Source organism: Athene noctua, chromosome 13 (assembly GCF_965140245.1).
Source record: "Athene noctua chromosome 13, bAthNoc1.hap1.1, whole genome shotgun sequence".
NCBI classification, from domain to species: domain Eukaryota; kingdom Metazoa; phylum Chordata; class Aves; order Strigiformes; family Strigidae; genus Athene; species Athene noctua.
Genome location: NC_134049.1, coordinates 5,588,581 through 5,610,318, shown reverse-complemented (window position 1 = coordinate 5,610,318; position 21,738 = coordinate 5,588,581). Strand labels below are relative to the sequence as shown.

The following is a 21,738-nucleotide window of genomic DNA, read 5'->3' as shown; positions in this document are numbered from 1 at the left end:
GTAGACAGGAAAAGAAGTTTTTTCTTCAAATGTGTTTACTTTCTGCATTTGACAGCACCTTCAAGTAGTCCAACAGTTTTCCCACAAGCATGATGCAAATGTTCCATTGCTAACCTGAATATAAACAGAGAGCTTACGGTCTGCTTTCTTTTTTAAATTACAACGAATGTACATAAATCAAAGGAACCTGAGAAATTTGTAATATTTTTTTTTAATACCTTGTTTATATTTATGTGTAGTGACACAAACTAAACATTTAGTTTGCATACTTCATTGCATTTAAGTCTATTTATAATGTGAATTCACCCTGTTTGAGTTAGTCAACTCAAGTTCAAACAGCAGAGAAGATAAAGTAACTTTGCTTTTATCTCTAAGCTCTCTCCCACCTTGGAAATTAATATAGACTGGTATAGCCTTGTCAAACTGAAATAAAGGCACCCACTGACATAATGCCACGTCCATTAGACAGGTTAGACATTTGTTTGACAGTTTGTAAATTGTGTATTTACTTAAGTCACTGGTTTCATCTCTTAAGATTTAGTCACACACTGAGAGCCTGATATGCTCTGCATTGAGGAATAAAGTTTCTTTACCATTTAAAGACAAACTGATTGCTCATGAAAGGAAAGCCTATTGGCAGGACCATTGCCAAGCTTCTCATCTAGATAATTCTATGAATGGGTGACTCACAGAGTTGTTCCAGATGCATTTGTGTTCCCCCTGGCCTTGTCACCAGTATATACTGGTCCAATGAAACAATTCATAATTAAACCACTTAAAAGATCAAATTTACCAGAAAAAGGTCTAATCATGATGTTGTTTCAATGTTAAGCCCAACTCAGAGGGACAAAGAACTGTCCAGCTATGGTTTCATTTTGCTGCAAAAAGGTCAAGAAAAACAAAATACTCCCACAGCTACAAGAAGTGGCTTGACAAATTGTTCAGAGAATTTATACTTAAGGCAGGAAATGAAACATTGTAGAATGACTAGTTACTTTGTGCATCTACAGATGATGATAATTCATCCGGCCTTCCATTCTAAATACTCTCTCACAAGCCAAGCCCCTACCCACACACACCCCCCCACCCCACCCCCCAGATCCCTTTTTTCCCCCTGCTAGTCTCTGTTTTCTGTTCCCAACAAGAGCTGCATATACTTTGGCTCCTTTCAGTGCTCTGCTCAGCAGTCATTTATTGGTACACTCTCATGTTCTTTTATCAAAGTACAAGACTGGTTTATCCTGATCATTTCTACAGTCTCTAACTCAAGGTTGAAAGAATGAAGAGTCCTAGGACAGAAATACTGTAGCGAACATGCTGGAGAAGATTATGTACTTGATGTTATTTTGAGAAACAGATAATGCTGAAAGGAGATGGGGGAAAACAGCTATAAAGAGATGCAACTACCTTGGCTTTCAAGGAGAGTTGCAAAAAACCTCTGCTTGAAAAGTTCCTTTCTATCAGCTTTACTTTCTATCACAAAGATATGCACTGTTTATGACTCTCCATTTCATTAAATTTGACCTTCTGCCTTTAAATTGTAAAAGCACTTTCACACAGATGCATGGACGCTTGAACTTAAGAACACAAGAGATAAGTGTCACCAGTTATATTAACTGTGAACAGCTATTTCCCAAATGGCTTACCAAGTACCACAATGCCAGGTTCAGAAAATGCTATCCACCGTGAGTTCTAAATCATCTGCAAGAGTGAAGGTCTCTGATTAGAAGTCTGTCACTGAGACAAAATGTCATCAGTGTGTATTAAATCCTTCAACTTTTAAATGGGACTTGAGTCTCCTCCTGCTTTCAGATCTGTCAGCAGCAAAACACTTTTTGGTTTAAGCTCTGGGTGAGAGCCTGCAGCTCTACAAGGTAAGATTACTAGACAAACACACGAGCTAGAAGCATACTGAATGTTTAATGTTATTCTAGCAGGAAATGTTTAAAGGAATGTATTCCACCATTTCTAAACCTAAAAGGCTAAGTCCTTTCTCTTATAATGCATACAGTACTTGTTTAAGATAATTTTCTTTACTAAGCTTCTTTGACAGAAAAGATTAAGCAATCAGTAACCATACATAGATAATTTTGGCAAGACCCTCAACTATAGTTGTAAAAGTGCCGTCTTTTATTTCTTTCCCATAACAAATAGCAGCTTTCTCGGCTTCCTAATTACACGCATTCTTTATTCTTTTTAACCACTAGCACAGAGCTTAAACACTAGCCACTGAATAACATGAAAAGAAATCTGTGTTGTACATTTCAAGGAAAAAAAGAGCAGCTGTCACAAAGCAGAAGCTTGATTCCAGCCACAGAGAGCTAGCAAAACATCTCAACTGCTGAGAGACCTGGTGTTTGCTATTCCAAGCCATTCTGGCCAAAGGAGTTGAACTCCAATAATTCAACAATTCAAACACAATTCTTCCCCCACTACTCCCCTACAGCCTCTCACAAATGAGACCACTCAATGATTAATGGAGCTGGTTATTAACTCACCCTGACAACCTGCTCTAGTAATACCATTTTCCAGAAGGTGGACCTTTGGGTCCTATGGGTTCTTAAACTAGCTGAACTTGGGCATAGCCGCTGCTTCTAGTGCTACAATTCTGAGACACACTGTCATCTGAAGTCATTTGGACGTGGTGATCCACCACCTCAAACGCTTTAAACCTGAAATCCGTATCAGACTTGACATCCTTCCCAGGTACCTAGATAGACTTTCTCAGTGCACCCCACTAACACTGCAGTTTTCACATTAGCTGTTCCACCACACCAGTGGGATGAAAACACAGAAGACGCAGGCTTCACTTCAGATGCATTTCTAAACCACAGTGCTTTTAATTCTTAATGCCTTTGGCAGCTACTGAACTTTGGAGGCAGCAAAACCACTGGAAGTACATTCCAGAAAACAAGTCCATCCCACTGCAAACTCATAGTTTTTCAAGATTTCTACATGCCTCCTACTCCTCCTTACCAATAAATCCAACTTAATTGTGGCAAAATCCACAGACCCCCTTCAGAGAGCAAAATCCTATTCCTAAATAAAGCCTTCATCTCCATGCCACTGTACAAATCACAAAGCTCCAGTAACTATCACTCATACTTTATCCAAACTTGTTCCAGATCTCTGCACAGAATGGTTTCAGACTGCCCTTTGATGACTTCTAGCTATGGTCCTTCCACGTAGCACTAAATGACCTTTCCTACTCATCCCAACTGTCCCGACAGAACATAAGCAATTGTTCTGGACAAGCCCAAATAAATACAGCTCTGAGGGCAGTATTTCTACATATTGCAAAGAAGCCATTCCAGGTTGAGAAGCATACCTTGTCTTCAATCACATCTAAAAAAAGCAGTGAAAAACAACAGTAAGATACCAAACCCATAGAAAATGGAGGCAAATTATACAAATCAAACAGATCACTAGTATGAGATGGTGTATACACCAATACTCAGCATGGTGTCTATGAGCTTAAATTAAATGCATACAGATATTGAAGAAAAACAGTGTCATGGACAAAGGACATTCTTGTCCATATATGAATAAAGTTCAAGACTCTGGACTCTATAATGTGATTTTGCATTTCTATAGAGTGTGACTCACTTCGCACCAGGCAGTGACACGTCACAGTATTACTAAGCATTTTAGTCAAACTTGTCTGCTAAAGCTATTCTTTAGCACATGCATTGTACAACAAAACTACTTTGTATTGCAAAACCTTGAGCACTTCCCTGACAAACCTCCACTGTTTCCCGAAAAACTCAACAATGATGCCTACACATGCATTTAGAAATTAGTAAATTGAAAATAATCATTATTGTACACATGAAGATGTTTTCCTTTCGAGATAAGAATTCAAATGTAATAAACTAATCAATCTAAATTTCAGATGCAGACATATTATTTGCTCTGCAAGCCTACTTAAAAGACTATGTTATGAGACCCAAAACTGTCCACTTTTCAGGAGATACAAGTGCTTTTAATGAGGAAACCCAACTACACTGAAGCCTCTGACAAAAATTCAATCAAACTCATTGATGTGAGATTTCATGTTGCCAAGAACAATGACATACCTGAAAACATAAAGATCCACAAAGACAGAATCACTCTTTTACTTCAGCATTTCATTTTGCAAATCTAAAATACTGTTCCCTATTCTGTTTTAAATCTTGCTGTTTGTGTAAGTGAGCATATTCTAAGAACAGAAGCGTAAAGCCATCGAAGGGCCACCAAAAAAAAAAAAAAATCTGTATTTAATATCCTTCCTCACTTTTACAGTTTCACTGATTCATCGCTCAATTCCAAACTTCTGTTAAAGAAAACATTCGGAATGTCTTTGAAAAGTAAAATCTGGGGATTTTTTTTCCAAACTATGATCTGTTTGGCACTTGCTTATCCAGCAAGAATAGACTGAGCCAGCATGGGCATGAGCACTGCAGACAAGGGGTGGTAGTGGCTGCATTACCCAGAGGCAGTCCTTCTGCAGGGTGATAAAGGACAAGCATCAAGACTCAGTGGTGGGTACGTACCCTGCCAGAACCATTTCCTGTCTCTGTTCAGGCATCTTGTTTCAGGTATAACAACCAGGTAATATTTCATCCCCTTTCCTCTGCATGGAGAGGAGCTAGAGCTGTGAATGACAAGTTAGACGCAGAGTGAGTTCCACTGGCTGTTATCACATTAACACTTCTTCCTCCCTCCACAAGCTCCCGGTGCAAAAATTCACTTGGCAGCAATACAATCCTAATTTGGCCTTAAAACAATCCCTCTTTCTAAAGCTGTTCTCTGTGCTTGTAAGGAAGGTGTGGGGTTTTTCTGACATACTCATATATGCCCACTGCAAAGATAAGAAAGGGTGATTATGCTTGTAAACACATCCCTTAAAATTAGAGATTTAAATAACCCCCTTTACACGCGTCCTTTTCAAGTAATATGAGGGCCTTTCATATTATCTTGTTTCTTACTCCAGCTGCCATGTTATTTAAGAAGTTTCTACATTCCATGTTTCTCATAACTGAATTCAAAGATTGCTTTTACAGGTGCTAACAAGTAATTGTCAAAGTGGTTCCTTACAACATTCTGTTGCGTCCAAAGAGTATTGAAAGAACATGAGAAGTTATACCACCTCTATTTTTTACTGGTTAGCTTGTCTCTTGCTACCTCTAACACCCTTTTACAACTTTTCCCTAACTTGTATCTCTGTTCTACATCATGTGTCACACTAGTCCTTACTCTAATTGAGCACAACTTCCTTCCCCTGATACTCATCACAGTTGAAATAAAGTCACTCTTTCCTCCACTCAGAAAATATATGTTTCCCTCACCTGGCTCCTTCAACAGCCTTCTCAGTTTTTCACTGAAGTCAGACTGAAGACACTCAGATCGCATTGTGTAAGCCATGTCACTCAAAGGATTTGCAGATTACATGGCCTGAGGTGCTGCTTTCACCAGGAACATTACTGTTACTTCTACATCCAGGTTGACCACCATTTCACTTAAACCACCCATTTGCCCTTTTTGGACTACAGGCTTGCTGGAATATGGACAGACTTGTCTCTGTTGTTTCTCCTCACATGATTATCATCATAATCATGCCAGTCACCACTAAACCCAGGTGGAACTGGTAGCAGAGATCTCTCGTTGGCTAATCATTCAGAACATCAGTGAGATACAAATCTCTTACAAAGCATAGGTCATTCTATTGTGAATGTGAACAATACATCCTACTATTCATTAAGGTATTTTTCCAGAGCCGCTTAGCCTTCTCTAAATCCTTTTCATCCCTGTCGAGACATTCCCACCACTTCCCTTGCACTGGTATTAGCTCTCATGCGACTACACCATGGGCTGCTTCAGTGAGTTAATCCACCTGAAAGCTAATCACACAGTTGAGCTAGGTGATCACACAAGCACTCAGAACCAACTCAAGGAAGTGGGCAGGACCTTACTCTGAGGGTAGAGGGAGGCTACGACAGCCTAGATTTAGGGTGAGACAAATTGCCACGCAACTGCATCCTCAGTCTGATGGCATCCAGCTGTTAAAGCCGATTCCATAAACACAGCACTTGCATTTGCAGTGGAAAGGTATGCGTACAAAAACCAATCTGAGGTAATCTGACTTCTTAAATGACCTCTCTGTCCTAAACTAAGCTAGCTTTACATTACCTTGTCCATTCAATACCTCTTTATTTCTATCCTCTTCACATGACATCTAGCAATTGTCACTCAGCCTAGTGAAAATCTATCCTTTGCCTTATTCTAGAAAATGTTGGCATATTGTCAGTCATAGTTCTGGGAGAGTGCACTACTCTGATTCATAGCTTCTAACAGGAATCTATTGCACTTTACATTCCCAGAACGCTATCTGACCAGTTCCAGCACAATGCTCTGGGATTAACCCCAGAAAATAGATCCTTCACTCTTTTCTCAGCTTAACCTACCTTAGCTTATTCAGGAAAGATGGCACCCACTGGCTTGCACGAAAGCTAACATTAAATACATCACTGATTATAGCACAGGCCTGAACTCAGGAGAGTCTAGCCAGCTTTCAACACATGAACAGCCCCAGAGCCACCCATGCAAACACCTCAGGGCTTCATGGAATCACAGCCCAGTGTATTACCCTATAGCTGGGTCCATATGAAGTCTGACTTGACTAGAGTTACAGAATAACCAACCACAACATTTATCTTTTAAAGTAACATATGCTAGTGTTGGGGGGGGGGGGGGGGGGGGGGGTGTTACATCATTTGAAACAAAAAATTAAATTCTGGTTCTTCAAATAAGAGAGATCAATCAACACAAATCATGGGAATAGGCAATTAAAATCCTTAAAACTTTAAAATATTTTTTTCTTCTTGAAAACACTTAACTGCACTGCATAATTCATGACTACCCAGTTTGCCACCTACATTTTCCGTGACCAGAGATTTCTGCTTACTAGACAGTTTTACTGAAAACCCATTTAAATAAAGATCAGCTGTGGTCTAAAACTATAGTTCAATTTTTTTTTTTTTTTTTTTTTTTTTTTTTAAGGCTAGTATATTGGGCCTCCTTCACAGGACCCAAGCACCTAGCACTTCTTCCTGATGTTATGCCTTAAGTACATCCTCAATGCCCACATGAAGGACTGAAACGATCACTTATGTCAAAAAGCCCTGTGAAAGTAAGGGCTAGGGAAAAGTCAGCGGGTTTTACTCAGTTTTTGGGATAACCTAATTCTGATTTCTATAAAGTCAGAACATACTTACATAATCTTCACTGAAGTCAGACCTATCTCATTATACATTCAACACCACAAGCAGCAAATTTGAGTCTTAGAAATTACCTTGCAAATACTTTTAAGCACCAGTAGAGACCAACCACAGGAGAAATAACATAGACAAAACGTGGGTGCTTTTAATAGTGATTTACAGCTTTAAGCTCAAAGCTAATCTGTTTGGGTTAAATGCTCTTAAATTCGTCTAAACTCAAGAGCTGCTAACACTGAAAGATATGCTCTGAAGAGCTAGGAACGCCATTTTTAGTTTTTAAAAGTTACTAGACAGCTATGCGTTTCTGTAAAGCAAAAATTTCCTTGGTAGTGCCATAGTTTAAAGTGACAATTTTAGCAAATCCATTATCAGTAAAATATGCAGTCAAGATCATCTACTACAGAGCCCCAAGTGAGCTGTGCAGAGGAAGCAAAACAAGAACGTCAAGGAAAGTTGTATATAGCCAGATAGACTTACAGTCCAAATCATAACATTTGGTTGATTTGGTTTAGAAATAACTTCTCCTCAGATTAGCATACTACTGCTCATGACCACTTCAGCATAACGTTTATCAACAAGTCTACCTTGCATGCATAGAAAATGACAAATAATCTCTGATTATTGCTCTTTCAGAAACTACTTTCCATCAAGCAATAATTCTTACAGAATTCCATTCCAACATAATCAAGTTAGAGATTTGTCCTTCACTGTTATTAGACTACTGCTTCCGGTTTTTAGCACTTACACTAGCCTTGTGGATTTTATTAAGTCACTATAAAATGGATTAACTCCTTCTCTTACCCTTACATACTGCTGCACATTATTTTGATTCAAGATGCATCATTCCTACTTTTCTGAGCAGTCACTCCTGCAGATGTCACTGCTTTTAGTACATTGTGAAACACCCACATTCTTCCACTACAGGCTCAGCCCCGGTTACTTGCTACTCGAGGCAATCCACCTGTTCCTGCTCTACATGGATTGTGCACTTTCGCTCCGAAACAGCAAGACTTTCTGTCTCCTGAGAGGTTTCCTCTTTGTTTCTGGGTTTTTTTTTTTTCTTTTTAAGCCATTTTAGTTGAGTTTTCACAACCCTTTAAGTTCTCATTCAGCACTAGAGCCCTGTGAAGTAACATGCTTCCTGTTCCTGGGTCCACTACAAATGCAACTGGGTTTTTAATGGTGTTACAGTCTTATTATTTAAATATTTTGAAAAATCCAACAATGTGCTTCCCAGCAGCTCTGTAGCACTGCTGATTTTGCTGGGATTCATGTAAGGCCCTTAGCAATAATACCCATTGCAAAAACAAAAGGACTTGAGATATCTTACTCTCTTTGCTAATGCAACCTGTGCTCATCAGGAGTTGCAAAACCTAAATGGAACAGACAAGTCTCAAACACTGTTGGGTATCTGAAAGTTTTTAACAATTCATGCTGCTTTCACTCACTTAATAGAAAATTAAAAACTCCAAGTATCACAGTGAAAAAAAAAAAAAAAAATTTCATCACTGTGTTCACTGTGACTAATCTGGAGAGGAAGTCACTATATATTTTTGCCTTATTTTCATAACTCCGTTTCAAAACATACTAGTGGTTTTAGGCTGCAACATATTGTGACACGCAACACCACAAACTAAAATGCAGCTGTGGCTCACAGGACTTCCCAGTCACTCTTTTAAGACACGAATCTCCGCAAGGCACAATTCTTTCCAGTGGTAACAGCAGCACTGCAGAAATGCACTGCTAACTTCATCCATGGGGACAGAAAATAACTTCCCTCAGCACACACAGAGAATTGTCTGTATTTCATTGTTATCAAACTTTATCAAATTCAAAGCTGGAAAAACTTTCCGAGCATAATTTACACACAGAAAACAGACCTCTGCAGAAATACCCAAGGAGCTCATTTGCACTAGTGCAAATGAGGCCAAAGGGCACCAACCTCCTCTATAGTGGCACACGGCTTTCAAGCAAGAAATTCCTAGAGAAAAGGCCATACATCCATCAGCAGCAAAACAAGCCAAGTCCCATGAAACAGGAACCTTGAACCACAGCTGATGAGATCACTGAAGGGCAAATCTCAATCACCAAACTCACCTGCAATGAAAATACGTCAGGATTCTTGCATTTCTGATACAAAGCAGTAGACATAGCCCTTTAAATCTTAACCAGACGTATATGATAATTAAGAATATACATATAGAAACGTGTTCTTCGTGATTAGTAATACAACTGTAAATTGTATAGTATACAGAATCACAGTTTTCAAAATTTCAAATCACTGCTTGAAAAAGTACGTACAAAAAAATCCAAGATTGGCTACTTTTTAAGATGTGCCATCAGAATGATACGCATAAATTAAAGCCCTGACTGACAGGAGTTCCAACAATGCCTGCAGTACCTAATTAATTTTACAGTTACTTTCTCAATTATGGAAATAACAGAATTGCTTTTTTTTTTTTAATAACATTTGAACACTATTGTGAGTAATCTTCGTGAATCTTCATAACTGCATTAAACACACAGAAAGACGTAAACTTCCAGAAATATTAGAAAAGGAAAAGAACTACAGACAGGCTTTTGCACAGCAGTATTTTCTGAGTAGTAACTACAACTGGCATACCAATACTTGTAATTTTTGAACATGTAAGTCACTTGAATTTAGAAAATAAGTGGCAAGTTGACAAAAACTGGTTTCCCTTTTGCACCAATCTAGAACAGTAATTTTGGCCAGACCATGTATTTATTTCAGTCACGTGCTAGAATAATAATATGCATTACTAGAATTAGTGTCAAGGCTTCATATATGCCAAAGTGCTGATGAAAAGACAGTCCATTTGGTCTATTTTACATGTTCCAAGTGATGAACAAAACATGAAATTTACTCAGTCTCACATGCACTGGCAACAACAGAACGTCTGCTGAAGGAATAACTTAGATGATATACTACAAAAAGTAATTAACAAGGCAAGCAATTACTATTTTGGATCATAAAATGAGTAATGTTCCAGAAGAATGCATACAATCTTCATGAATAAGCTTCTGCCACCTGAAACTAGGCTTTACAAAAACTATCATTTTTCCAATTTTCTATAATTTTGAATAAAATACCACAGAAATCAAAAACACTTGGCAAGATGAGTTTGTGAAGTTTCACAACAAAATAATTTCCTCGTTTTCATAACAAATGGAATTTTTATATAATCCAAAAAAAAAGCAATACCCAGAAGCATTACTACTTTTGTGCAAGAGTAGCTATATTTACGTGCATCTTTGCCCCTTGTATAAACGAACTGTTTGTTCATCAGATAAGACTGAGCTGTACTAGTCTTCTGGCTGCTTCCCAAATGTGCTGATAGACAAAGAAGTGCTAAATGCAATGTAACAAATCTGTTATGCAAGCTATCAATAGCACAAGACTCCTCGGTCTGAACTTGTTCTTTCTTCTTTGCAGCAGGGTGCAATCCCACACAGAAAGGCTTCATTTCTACAAACCCTCGTTAATCTGACTAGAACTCTGAAGTACAACAATAAATTACAAAAAGCTCTAAAGATTGTTTCCACAAAGGTAATGTCAAAAAAGCAACATAAGCAGCTACAAATGTTATCTGATAAAGAAACGGTGTAATTCAGCTTAGACCTCTGACGGACAGCCAGCGACCCAGGCCAGCACTGCCCAGAGCAGTTGAATTCTCAGTTCTTCTATAAGCAATGTTTGCTCAGATGTGTAAGTCTGAAAACTGAAAGGCAGATTTCTTGCCTTCTAAGAACATCTTGCAAATGTATTTTGGACAGAGGCTATCCATGAGGAGTTTTTCCTATCTAAAGGCTTAAAGATGGTGGGGGAGGAAATAGAAGTTTTATATAAATGTACACACACACTATGTTTACACATAATAATGGAAGTCCTGTAAAAAAAAATGTAAAGAATACCTTAAAAAAATATGTTAAAAAAAGGAAAATACTTTGTTGAAATCATGCAAGATCCATTTTGCTGATATAAAGGGCTACACTCCCTGTATGAGGGAATCACAAAAAAATACACTCCTCCCTCCAAGTGTATAAAGGAATCACGCACAAATACAGGTGAAAATATAGTCAGAGTTCCTATGTAATTAAAATAGTTTTACCTAATGGTAAGGAAACAAAGAAATCTGTCCAAGAGAGCATATTAAATGGCAGCATAAAGTTGAGATAACTGATTTCTAAAGAGAAATTATGTGTGTAACGGCAAATGGAACAGAGAAAACAAAGGGTCGGAGACCGGAACAAAACAAAACAAAAGCTCACACAAATCAGTGAAAAGAAGAGTAACTTTCTTCACAGTATATTCCTACAGGTACGTAAGTCAATTTATCATCATTTATCATCAGTCTTCCCCACACAATTAAACATCCTCCCCAGTCTGTGTCACAGAACAGGTTTGCAAACTGCACTCCCAAGTTCTTGAAGAATCAGGCACAGAAGTTCCTGATGCAAACACTAGTAGCCAAACTGAGTTTCCTCTTGCTTCTTACAGGTGTACAAACGAGTTCTTCATCTTATCTGCATACACCCACAGGGGCAACCATCCACCACGCTCCAGCATCAACCATTTACAAGTCTGGCAGTTGAGCAGCTTTGGGGTTTACCAGTGCCTTCAGCCCTCTGCAAGTCGTGCTGCTGTACCTGGCCCACTCGCAACAAATGAAAGCAGCAACCAAGTGTACAGTTTGAGGAGAACCTACAGAGCATAACTACTGATGAGAGAAAGTATCCACTGAAGACATACTTACCTTGGAGTCTCTTCTGCAATGTATTTCTTCAAACATGAAGGTATTTCTGCAAGTAACTCCCTGCCTGTCTAAGCTTACTATTCACCTGTGCTTGTGTGTGCCTCCTTCCTACCGTTCACTACAGAAGTCTTCCTTCCCATTAAATTAAAATATTGCAACAAACAGCACAAAGTGGTTAAACAGTACAAGGAAGAGAAAGTTCCACTGACTACAATGTCGACGGTCTTTGAGCACATGGAGAGCTGTAGAACAGACCAGGAAAGTGAAGTTTTCCTTGCTCTCCCCACCACTCGGTAAAAGCAAACAAAAAACAAACAGGAAAGACCCACCTCCAACACAAAGTCATTTTAGGTGGTTACTACAACTTACAAAAAAAGATAGGGAGTATTTGGATGCAAAAGCCATAAAACAATAAAGTTAATCTTAAGGGTAAGTTAACAGTTGCTATGTTCCAGTGCCTCCAGGCATGCAAGGAGCTTACACCAGAAGCAAAACTCAATCTGACATCTTTAAAAATCTTCTTTTCTTTGGAAGTAATTTCTAGGCAGAAGACTGGAACCACTTGTTCCGAACTGATGAAAAATGTTAGTCTTTGATAAATAATTTACTTTAACTGGGCTTCTTCCCCTGCCACCATGCACGCATCTACTGTGACCCAGATGCCAAGCTGACAGGTGCTACATTCTCTGCGTAAAAAGAGAAAGCGTTTCCAAGATTGTGGCATTCCCTGACCAAACAGATAGCACGAGCACCAAATTTCACTTTCTAGATCTCTCAACAGGACTGTGACAGGGAAGTTCATAATTCTGAATCAAAACAATGACCTTCTGACCTCCAATTCCATATCTGATTTATGGAACTAAGTAAATTTTTTTTCCCCACTTATTCTCTGCTGGGATATAATTGTCTGAAAATCCTAGCTTCTAAAACATTGTTTGCCTGTTACATAGGGGTATTAAAAACAGTAAAATTATGTGAAAATGTGAATCAGTAGAATTACACCACATTTATACAGAAGCTTTAATCCAAACTCATAACTACATTTTGTATTTACCTATACAACTTATGTAAAATAAAAAATAATTTTAAAAAAAAACAAAGCACAGTGAATGTGACATGGTTCTTCTACACACCTTTTTAACCCCGCCCCCCCGCCCCCCGAGTTTGAAAGCAGAATTTCAAACTTCTATAGTCTAGAAACACATCATCTACTTTCAGATCTGCCACTGACCAGCTCCTTAACCTTGAAGTCACATCACCTTCAGTACCTTATTTATTTGCATCTGTAAAGAATGGGAACAGTGAGACCTATCTGTATGTGCAAAGCATTCACAAGGGAATAAAGGGGCTGTTACTACCTAGGACCATTTATACTTGTTTTTAATATTTTAATTTGTTTGCTTGGTAAAAAAAAAATTTAAAATACTTTCCCCACTTTTTTCACCTTAGACCTGTAACCTGACTGCACAAGAACAGAAACACTGCCAATCATAGAAAAGGGAATTTTAGAACCCCTTGATGTCCTTTGAGTCCTGGATTCTTATAATTATATTCAGTTCCTAACCAGGCTAATTTCACTGCAGTCATTTCGGTTCATTAAACACAGGTACAGTATCAAAAATGTAATTTAATTAGGGTAGCACAGAAAGAGAATTAATTCTCATCAGAGGCTCGGCATTGTCCTTTGAATAGAAAGCATGTAAGGCCAAGTTATTTTTGTGTTTCACATACACAGCTGCTGCTATATGAGATGTTGTAGGACATTTACTGGTATATTCTCCCATCAACGCACGTAACCCTTAGTAACTTTAATAACAGAAACACATACACAGTGATAGGACACTAGGGCTCTAGAAAATAGAGTTCAAGGTGGAATCTAACCTTTGATTAGCCCTTTTCTAACTAGACTTGTTAAAAGCACTGTTAAAACCTGCCTCATCAACTCTTAACTAGTCATAGAAACTCCAGCAGTGGCTTCCTTTCCTAAAGTTTGGAGTTTATGAGGTTCTTACAGAAGGTATGAAGAATGGGACACATTTTGTAACTTGAATTACATACGTGCTTAAAGAAAAGTGTTGGCATTTGGATGGCACAACAGGCAAAACGTTATATTAAGCCCACTTCTATTCTTCAGCAATAATTTGTTCTGGAATTGCAGGTATATTGTGCCACTGAATATATACAACTTTCTTATCTTAATACTAAGCAAGCTCTGGGAGAAAGGTTCTATAGGCCAGATTCTGCTCCCAGTTACACAGTTAGTTAGGCTGCACACTCCTATAGACCCTTCATTGAGTCATCCCAGATTTCTATCAGTATAACTAAGCAGAATTCGTCTTCCTATATGTATATTATAAAATCTGTTCCAAATTCTGTATAGGAATGCAACTTCTTGGTAGAAATGTATCTGTTCAAGATATTTAAGCATCTTCAAGTAAGAATTAGCAAATGATGCTAAAGAAAATCTTAATGCAATGCTGTTGCTGTGCTTCACTTGTCTGTTTTTCAGCACTGCAGGATTCTCAAGAGACTGCACTGCAATATATTACCCAGCATGTGCCGCAATGACTCAGACAACAGCATGAGTTAAGGATGGAGTGCCAGCTCTCACTCGAACTTTCAGGATGCCTGTGCAAAACTCTTCAGCAAAGCCAAGAATCTATAAAAGGAGACACGTTCAAGGAGAAAGTTCAGCTTCCATTTCATTATGCTATACTACTTTCTATTGCAATGCCATTCAGACTTTTATATATACAAATATCCTATGTGTAAAATATAATTAACCTCCTTCCAAACTATAGCTGCACCTCTGCTAAATTCACAATTTACAGCACTATGATTAATCTATTGCAAGCTTTGAGAGGTGCATTGGTAAAGGTTGCAGAGACATACGATTGCTATCTTCTGCTAATTTGTATGCTGACTGAAGCACTCCAAGTTTCTCTTTCCTACAGCTACACCTTACTGGCAGGCTACTTAGCAGGTGATAAATACAATTGTAAATATAACTGTAAACATAAATTGTAAGAGCTAGTTTCCCCCTCCTCCTAACTCCATCAGATACAATTTTAAGATTGAAAATCACCTTCATGCCACAAGGAACTGTCTTCCTATTTCCTACCTATTAGCCCAGTACTTCGGCCACAGGAGGCAAGCTCCAGCGTAAGCAGGGTGGGCTGCACAACCAAAAGTCAGCCACGTAAGGCTAATTCACTTGCTTTTGAGTTACTATTTATTGCCAGAGGAAGAGGGGTGAAGTGCAGATTACTGACCCCTTACTGCACACACCCTCTTCCACCACCAAATCCATTCTGATCTTGGCCACAGGACGATATTTCCCTCCCTTTTATTAATAAATGCTTTGAAAGAAAGTGCAAAATTAAGACTTCTCCTTTTGTAAGCACTGTTTTCCAACAAAAAAAAAAAAAAAAACAAAAAAAACCCCAACCAAACCCACCCCACACCCAAACACTCCACGAACTAACAAGTCTTCAAAGATTCACACAAACCCTCAGCCTCTCCTCACATGGTCTAAGGAATTTAAGATGAACGGTGTATAATCTACATTATAGTTTTGGAATTACTGGATTGTATAACAACAGTCTCCAGCCATGACACAAATAAAGACAAATGATACTGTCTAATTAGATATCTACATATACACAGAGGATAGAGGAATTTTATTTTTTATCCTTGACAGTGGCTGAGGATTTACTCTCCTTTCTGAAATACGTACAAGAAGTATAATTATCCATTTCAATACATCTCAGAAAATAAACTAAATTCTAATGTCCTTCTTACCACTGTCCTGCCCCACAATTCTGTAAGATTTGCAAATCAGTACATCCAGTTATCTAATAAAGACTAGGAATAGGATAGAAGTGCTCTCTCTGAGGTCTTGGATTCATCATGTCCAGTTGGGGTTGCATGTGAAAGGCCAGTCAGTATCTCTAACAGACTACATGATAACAGGTTATCGTCCTAAGAAAGAAATACATCTGCACATAGTCAATAAATAGTTTCTTTTCATGTCTCACTGGCCAGGTTCAGGGGTTTTTTGAAGTTTGTCTCTTCCTCAGTTTACCAAAGTACTTCCTTTGCTAGAAAGCACTTGTGTAAATAAAGTTTCTGTGTATTAACTTGGTGCCAACATGGACTTTAAGACAGGCTTAAACATTATTACTAGGCTAGTATCATTCATCTACAACATAACAGAAAAGAAAAATAGTCAGAAGAACAAAAAAAAACCCACCACAACAAAACCCAGTCACAAGAGTTTATTCTGTCTGGGGAACAAGAAGGTCTTGATTCTGATCTGGTCTTCATTCCAACAGACTGGACCAAAATGTCATATAAGTCAACGGAGTAAAAGAAGAAATCTGGGAGAGATGCAGGAGCATCCCTTCAAATGAAGGTGACAGCCAAAAGTTTTTTAAAAAATTTTTTTAGATAGAAAAAGGCCTTTAAAAGCATTGCTAAAAAAAGATGCAGTACTTGCAAAGACAAATGCCATTCAGGATATGTAAGAGACGAGAGCACAGAGCATACACTTTATATTACACTAGGTTAAATCACTTTCAGAAGGCAGAAAAGTTGTAACAGACTTCGGTTGTTTTGGTTAGAAAGTCTGCTCACCCTTAGGCTGTCTCTATAGACAATGAGCCAGCTGCTGATTCACACTCTTGGAGCCTCTCTTTCTTCACTGACAATAGGAGAAGGTTGAAGAAACCAGGCTGCATAGGCTAGCAATAACTGCTGATGCCTATATTACAAATAAAATATTCACAATAACTGGCAGTCATGTGTTTCCTCAAAGTATTACTTTCTACTATCACTGAAAAGCTAAGCCTAAGAAAAACACTATGAATAAGCTGCAGATGAGACTGCTGCCATACACAGACTTCAGCTACAATTAATTAAAAAAAGACACAAAACGTGAATTAAAGGTCAACAGCAGATTTCCTGTGCCAGCATCATGATGGAGCTTTCAAAACACCCTAAGGGAGGGAGGTTCTCAGCTCACTAGCCTCCAACTACTTTGAAAAATCACACATCTTTACACGGAGATAGTAGCCTGGCTGCCGTTTTAAAGCACAGCAGAATTTATAATAGCATCTGCTGCCTATTAAGGCTTTCTTATTCACTCTCTACGCTTACTGCTTTTCTAAACAGAAACACCACTCTAAAAATACTCCCAGTATGCATCAGAAGATGCAGTCCTCCCACCCCCTGGGTTATCCCACACGCACAACCACCACGAGAACAAGGCCTACAAAACCAGTAGGCAGAGATACACCCACCACCTACATCAAAAGGTTTCAAACTGAAAACAGGAAAACAGATATGTCAGAGGCTGAAAGTGACAGGAGACAAACTTCCATCGCGAAGAGAACTCCCCAAAGGTTAATTTAAAAAAAAAAAAAAAAATCTATTTGAAAATATATTATAAAATAGAAAAAAAGCTGAATTCTATGAGTCTTGCGCATAAGTTAATCAGCTCTGAGAAACAGCCTGCCCTCACTTCAGCCAGGGAGAGGTGGTAAGAGGAGTTCTGCTTGGTATTTCATTAGTCAAATGAGTTATACTCAAGGGATCATCGCTGATAATAAACGGACAGAATGGAAGCGATCCTCCTTCTAGTCCACTTGAGCGTTTCAATTTAAACTTATAACCTAAATAAGAAGCATAGTAAAGAAAATTCTAGTGTACCTGGAAGCTATTATCTGTTACATAACAGATACAGAACCTTCGGGCTATATATAAGCTTTAGGTCTATGAGTTCTGGGACACCAGAGGAAGCAATTATTAGGATACAGATTATGGAGCAGAATTGCAAGCTTATATATTGGAATATATAGAAAAACACTTAAAATGCCACTCACTCTGGGGTGCAGACTTTATACTACAGTAATTCCAACAGATGCTCATAACTCAAGAGTTGTCTTCTGAATCTCACTACCAGATACTTAGGTGAAAACCTATATACACGTGCTATTTTCAGTGGCAAAAAAAATTACAGTTGGGTAAAAAATTCTAGGAGAAAACCATCGAGAACGCTTATTGTGAATTGATGGATTACAGAGACATGGTGACTTTTTACACCACCAACCAAGTCTGCAACAGCATGTCACGCCTGATTTTGGTGAGGGCTTTAGTAACCATAAGAAGTTAACTGCTGACCTTTTATAAAGCAAACACTTACTTACTTAACCGTAACTTTGGATAAACTAAGTGACACTCACCAGACAAACATCCCAGAAACCTCAACTGCATGTACAAATTTGTAAGTATTGTTTGTTTTTTTTCCTGGACCCTCTAAACAGAATTGAAGACTACACACAAAGGTGATCACAGCTAGTTAACACAGAAGTCGTACATAAAGACATACAGAGGAGGCAGGCTTTTTACAAAAACAAAACCAAAATGCATTTCCTTTGCAAAAAACAGTTCTGCAACAGTTAAGTGCTTCAGCTAGAATATACAGTTATAGATTAACTCCATTTATTTAGTCTTAATCTGTCTATTACTATATATCTATATTACTCTGTATTTCAGTTGGAACTGTGCTTTATTTCAGTTGAATAGAAGTCTATTCTAGCGTGGAAATAGTATATTTTGAAAATACATGGATCTTGTCAGTTCTCTGATATTTATTCACATTTCTGAATGAAATGTTAAATACAGACTGTCTTAACCCACTTGCTTCACACTTCAAATTTTTTGTCTTTAGTTTCTGTCAGGCTTCAAATATTATTCTTATTCCTTATTCACATGTCCTGGCACAAGTCTCATTCCCTTCAGTATTCCTCAGTGTCCTCTGGGAAATTTGCCAGGTTTTGTCATCCGCCCCCATTCTCCTTTGGGAACACTAAAGGAATCAATTTTATTCTTTCCCCAAGCAATGCCTGTCTCTGCTGTTAACAGTTACCCTTGGCATCTCTCATCCACTCAGTACACAAAGGTGTAAGTCTCCTTAAATGATCCTACAATACTTAGAGATGTTCTGTTGAGAAACACCTCTTTCATGCTCTGCATTTGCTTGTTTTACCATTTTGTTAAAGATTTTAGCTAAGAGATGGAGTGCCAATATTTTCATTTCGTATGCTCCACTTCATTTTTTTTTTTAAGTTTCAACAACTGTTTAGTTTGTACCTTTATACATATGGGTGTGACTATGACAGAGATAAATATATCAGTTATTTAAACCTGGATGCTTTGGTCAACTATATATACACCATTTTTTTCTATTATTTTTTCCACTACTACTTTGCCAAACATCTTATCTGAATTCTTCCAGAATGAGCTCCCAAGAGGTGTCTTGTGTTTCCTCAAGCCCTAAAAAACATCCAATTCCAATACCTTTCTCCTGCACGTTAATTTCCTACTAAACAGTATTTCTTTCCCTGAAGAGAGACTTTTTCAATCAACTACTTTAAATTCCTCGCTCAGTCCTGCATTTGAAAATAAGTGGAAACTTCACCTTTGACCCACTCTGAGAAGAAGAATATTATTCGAGTTATACATCACAATTCCTTACTGCCATGAATTCTGGAAGTCATACTAAAACTTTTCAATAAACATACTAGCAACCTGGGCTAGTGGAAGGTGTTCCTGCCCACACAGGGGGGTTGGAACTAGATGATCTTTTAGGTCCCTTCCAACTCAAACCATTCTATGATTCTATGACTCTACAGTCAAATTAATAATATTATATTGTTCTTTTTTGCCATTACTACTACTTTTATCAGATCCCCTCCCTCATTTTTTTTCTCATTTACCTGACATCTGGGCAGGATTAAGCAACTTGCACTGTTAGCAGTTGCTAGATGAGACAGCACTTGTTGTGGTTACCTCTCTAACTTCCTCAGATAAATACCTTCTGCTTCCTGAGTTAGAACTCACCATAGCAAAGGCTGTATCACTTACCAGCATAAGTCAGGTGCAAACCAAACCAAACCCTTTATAAATTGTCCTTGGATTTGTTTACCTGGGAAGTCCCCCATTTTCTCAAAGAAACGGTGAAAGTTAACTACAAGATACAGATTTATGACATTATTTAGCATCTCTATATCCAAACAAAGCGCACATTCCGCATTTGGGCTGCTGACAAGTGACATATGTGAAGGAGGACCTAGAAAGATGACAGCTAAGCACTTAACAAACCTTTATTTTTTCCACTCTCAGCAAGACAAGAGCAGCTGTCCAATTTGACCGAACAGGCTACAGACACTAATTTCAATATTACCATTATCATTAATGAGAGCCGACAGAAATACAGATCTCCCAGGCTTGGAACAAGCAAGCAAGCAAAGCCATTGAGGCTTCCAAACACCTTCTGTGAGAAGAATCCCACTGCTGCTGCACCAACGTGGGGCTTCGGGTCGGCACTACTGTGCTGTGTAATGCAACCGGTCCCCCTGCTTGGCAGAAAGGGGTTTGTCTCTTAGGAGAAATCAGAAGGGTTAAGGAGAAGCACATTATAAAAAAAGAGAACAGGAGAGAAAAGGGTCAGGAGAAGAAAGTTCACCCAGGAAAAGATAAACAGTACAGCATCTCGAAATGAAGGGAAAACTCTAGAAACGTATGATACCCTCTATAGGACAAATGCACGGTAATGCCAGGTAGAATAACAGCCCAGCACTTTGTGGAAGAACAACACAATGAACTCTTTAGGAGAAAGCTAGTACCCTCCAGCCTACATCTTTAACGGGGGCCCAGAGCACAAGTGCAATCCCGGCATTAAATAACAAACACTAATAACTAAAAGACCTGAAGCTCCAAGCAAAAGAAGGCACCGGGTGACCCTCTCTTGTAAGGATCAGCACAAGGGACTAAGCGGCAGAAATCAAAGGCAGGACCCAGAGGCAAAGCTGAGGGAAACCCTCCCCGGGCGCCAGCGAGCAGCGATGCCGCCACCCCGACGGAGAAGGGCGAGGGATCCGCTGCGCCCTGCGGCGGGCGCAACCGGCCATCAACACCAGAGCCCCCCCGGGCTGCGCCAGCGCTGCGGCGCCGGGAGCGGGTCCCTTACCTGGCTGGCTTTGTGAAACTGCTTCTTCAGCCCCGCCACCGACATCTTCCCCGCGGCGCCCCGAGGCGGCGGCGCTCCCAGGCCGAGCGCCCGGCCCGGCCTCTCGCTGTGTCACCCGCCGCCCCGCGCGCAGGGGAACGCCGCCTGCCGAGCGCGCCCGGCGGGACGCACCCCATTGGCCGCCGCCCGGGCCCATGCAAATGACAGCGCCGGAGCCGCCTGCCCATTGGCCCCTCGCGGGGGATATGCAAATGAGAGCGCTCGGGGCCGCCCACGCCGCGATGTTGCATGGAGACAGCGGAGAAGGGGAAGGCGGGCGCCGTGTGGGGAGCGAGCCCGGCCCGGCTCAGCCTAACCCAGCCCAGCCTAACCCGGCCCGGCCCAGCCCAGCCTAACCCCCCGCGGGGAGGGGAGCCGTGCCGTGCCCCCCTGCGGGGACCGGGGCCGTGCTCGGTGGGGAAAGCCGAAAGGATCCCCGCGGGCAGGTGGCACCAGCGCTGCAGCGAGGGCATCCCTCCGATTCACAAGATTCTGGCGAACCAACAGGCCTGTTAGCTCACCGATTTCATCTAACTAGCCTAATAAGGCTCCGATTTTCTCTTTACGGGTCTCATTTTTTGTGTTCCGTGTAGCATCTCGAGCTGAGCTCATTCACATCTATTATTATACACCGTAA

The 21,738-nt window shown here is 39.7% G+C and overlaps 1 protein-coding gene across 1 annotated transcript in view; it reads right to left on the bottom strand.

Moving 5' to 3' along the window:
- The window catches only part of SH3GL3 (SH3 domain containing GRB2 like 3, endophilin A3), a 54,964-nt gene extending 33,775 nt beyond the window's left edge, over nucleotides 1-21,189 (bottom strand). The window contains exon 1 of the mRNA XM_074917474.1: nucleotides 21,063-21,189. Within this exon, the coding sequence (XP_074773575.1) occupies nucleotides 21,063-21,107 (45 nt within the window). The 5' untranslated portion in view covers nucleotides 21,108-21,189. The remainder of the gene's footprint in view (nucleotides 1-21,062) is intronic.
- Nucleotides 21,190-21,738: the final 549 nt, after the last annotated feature.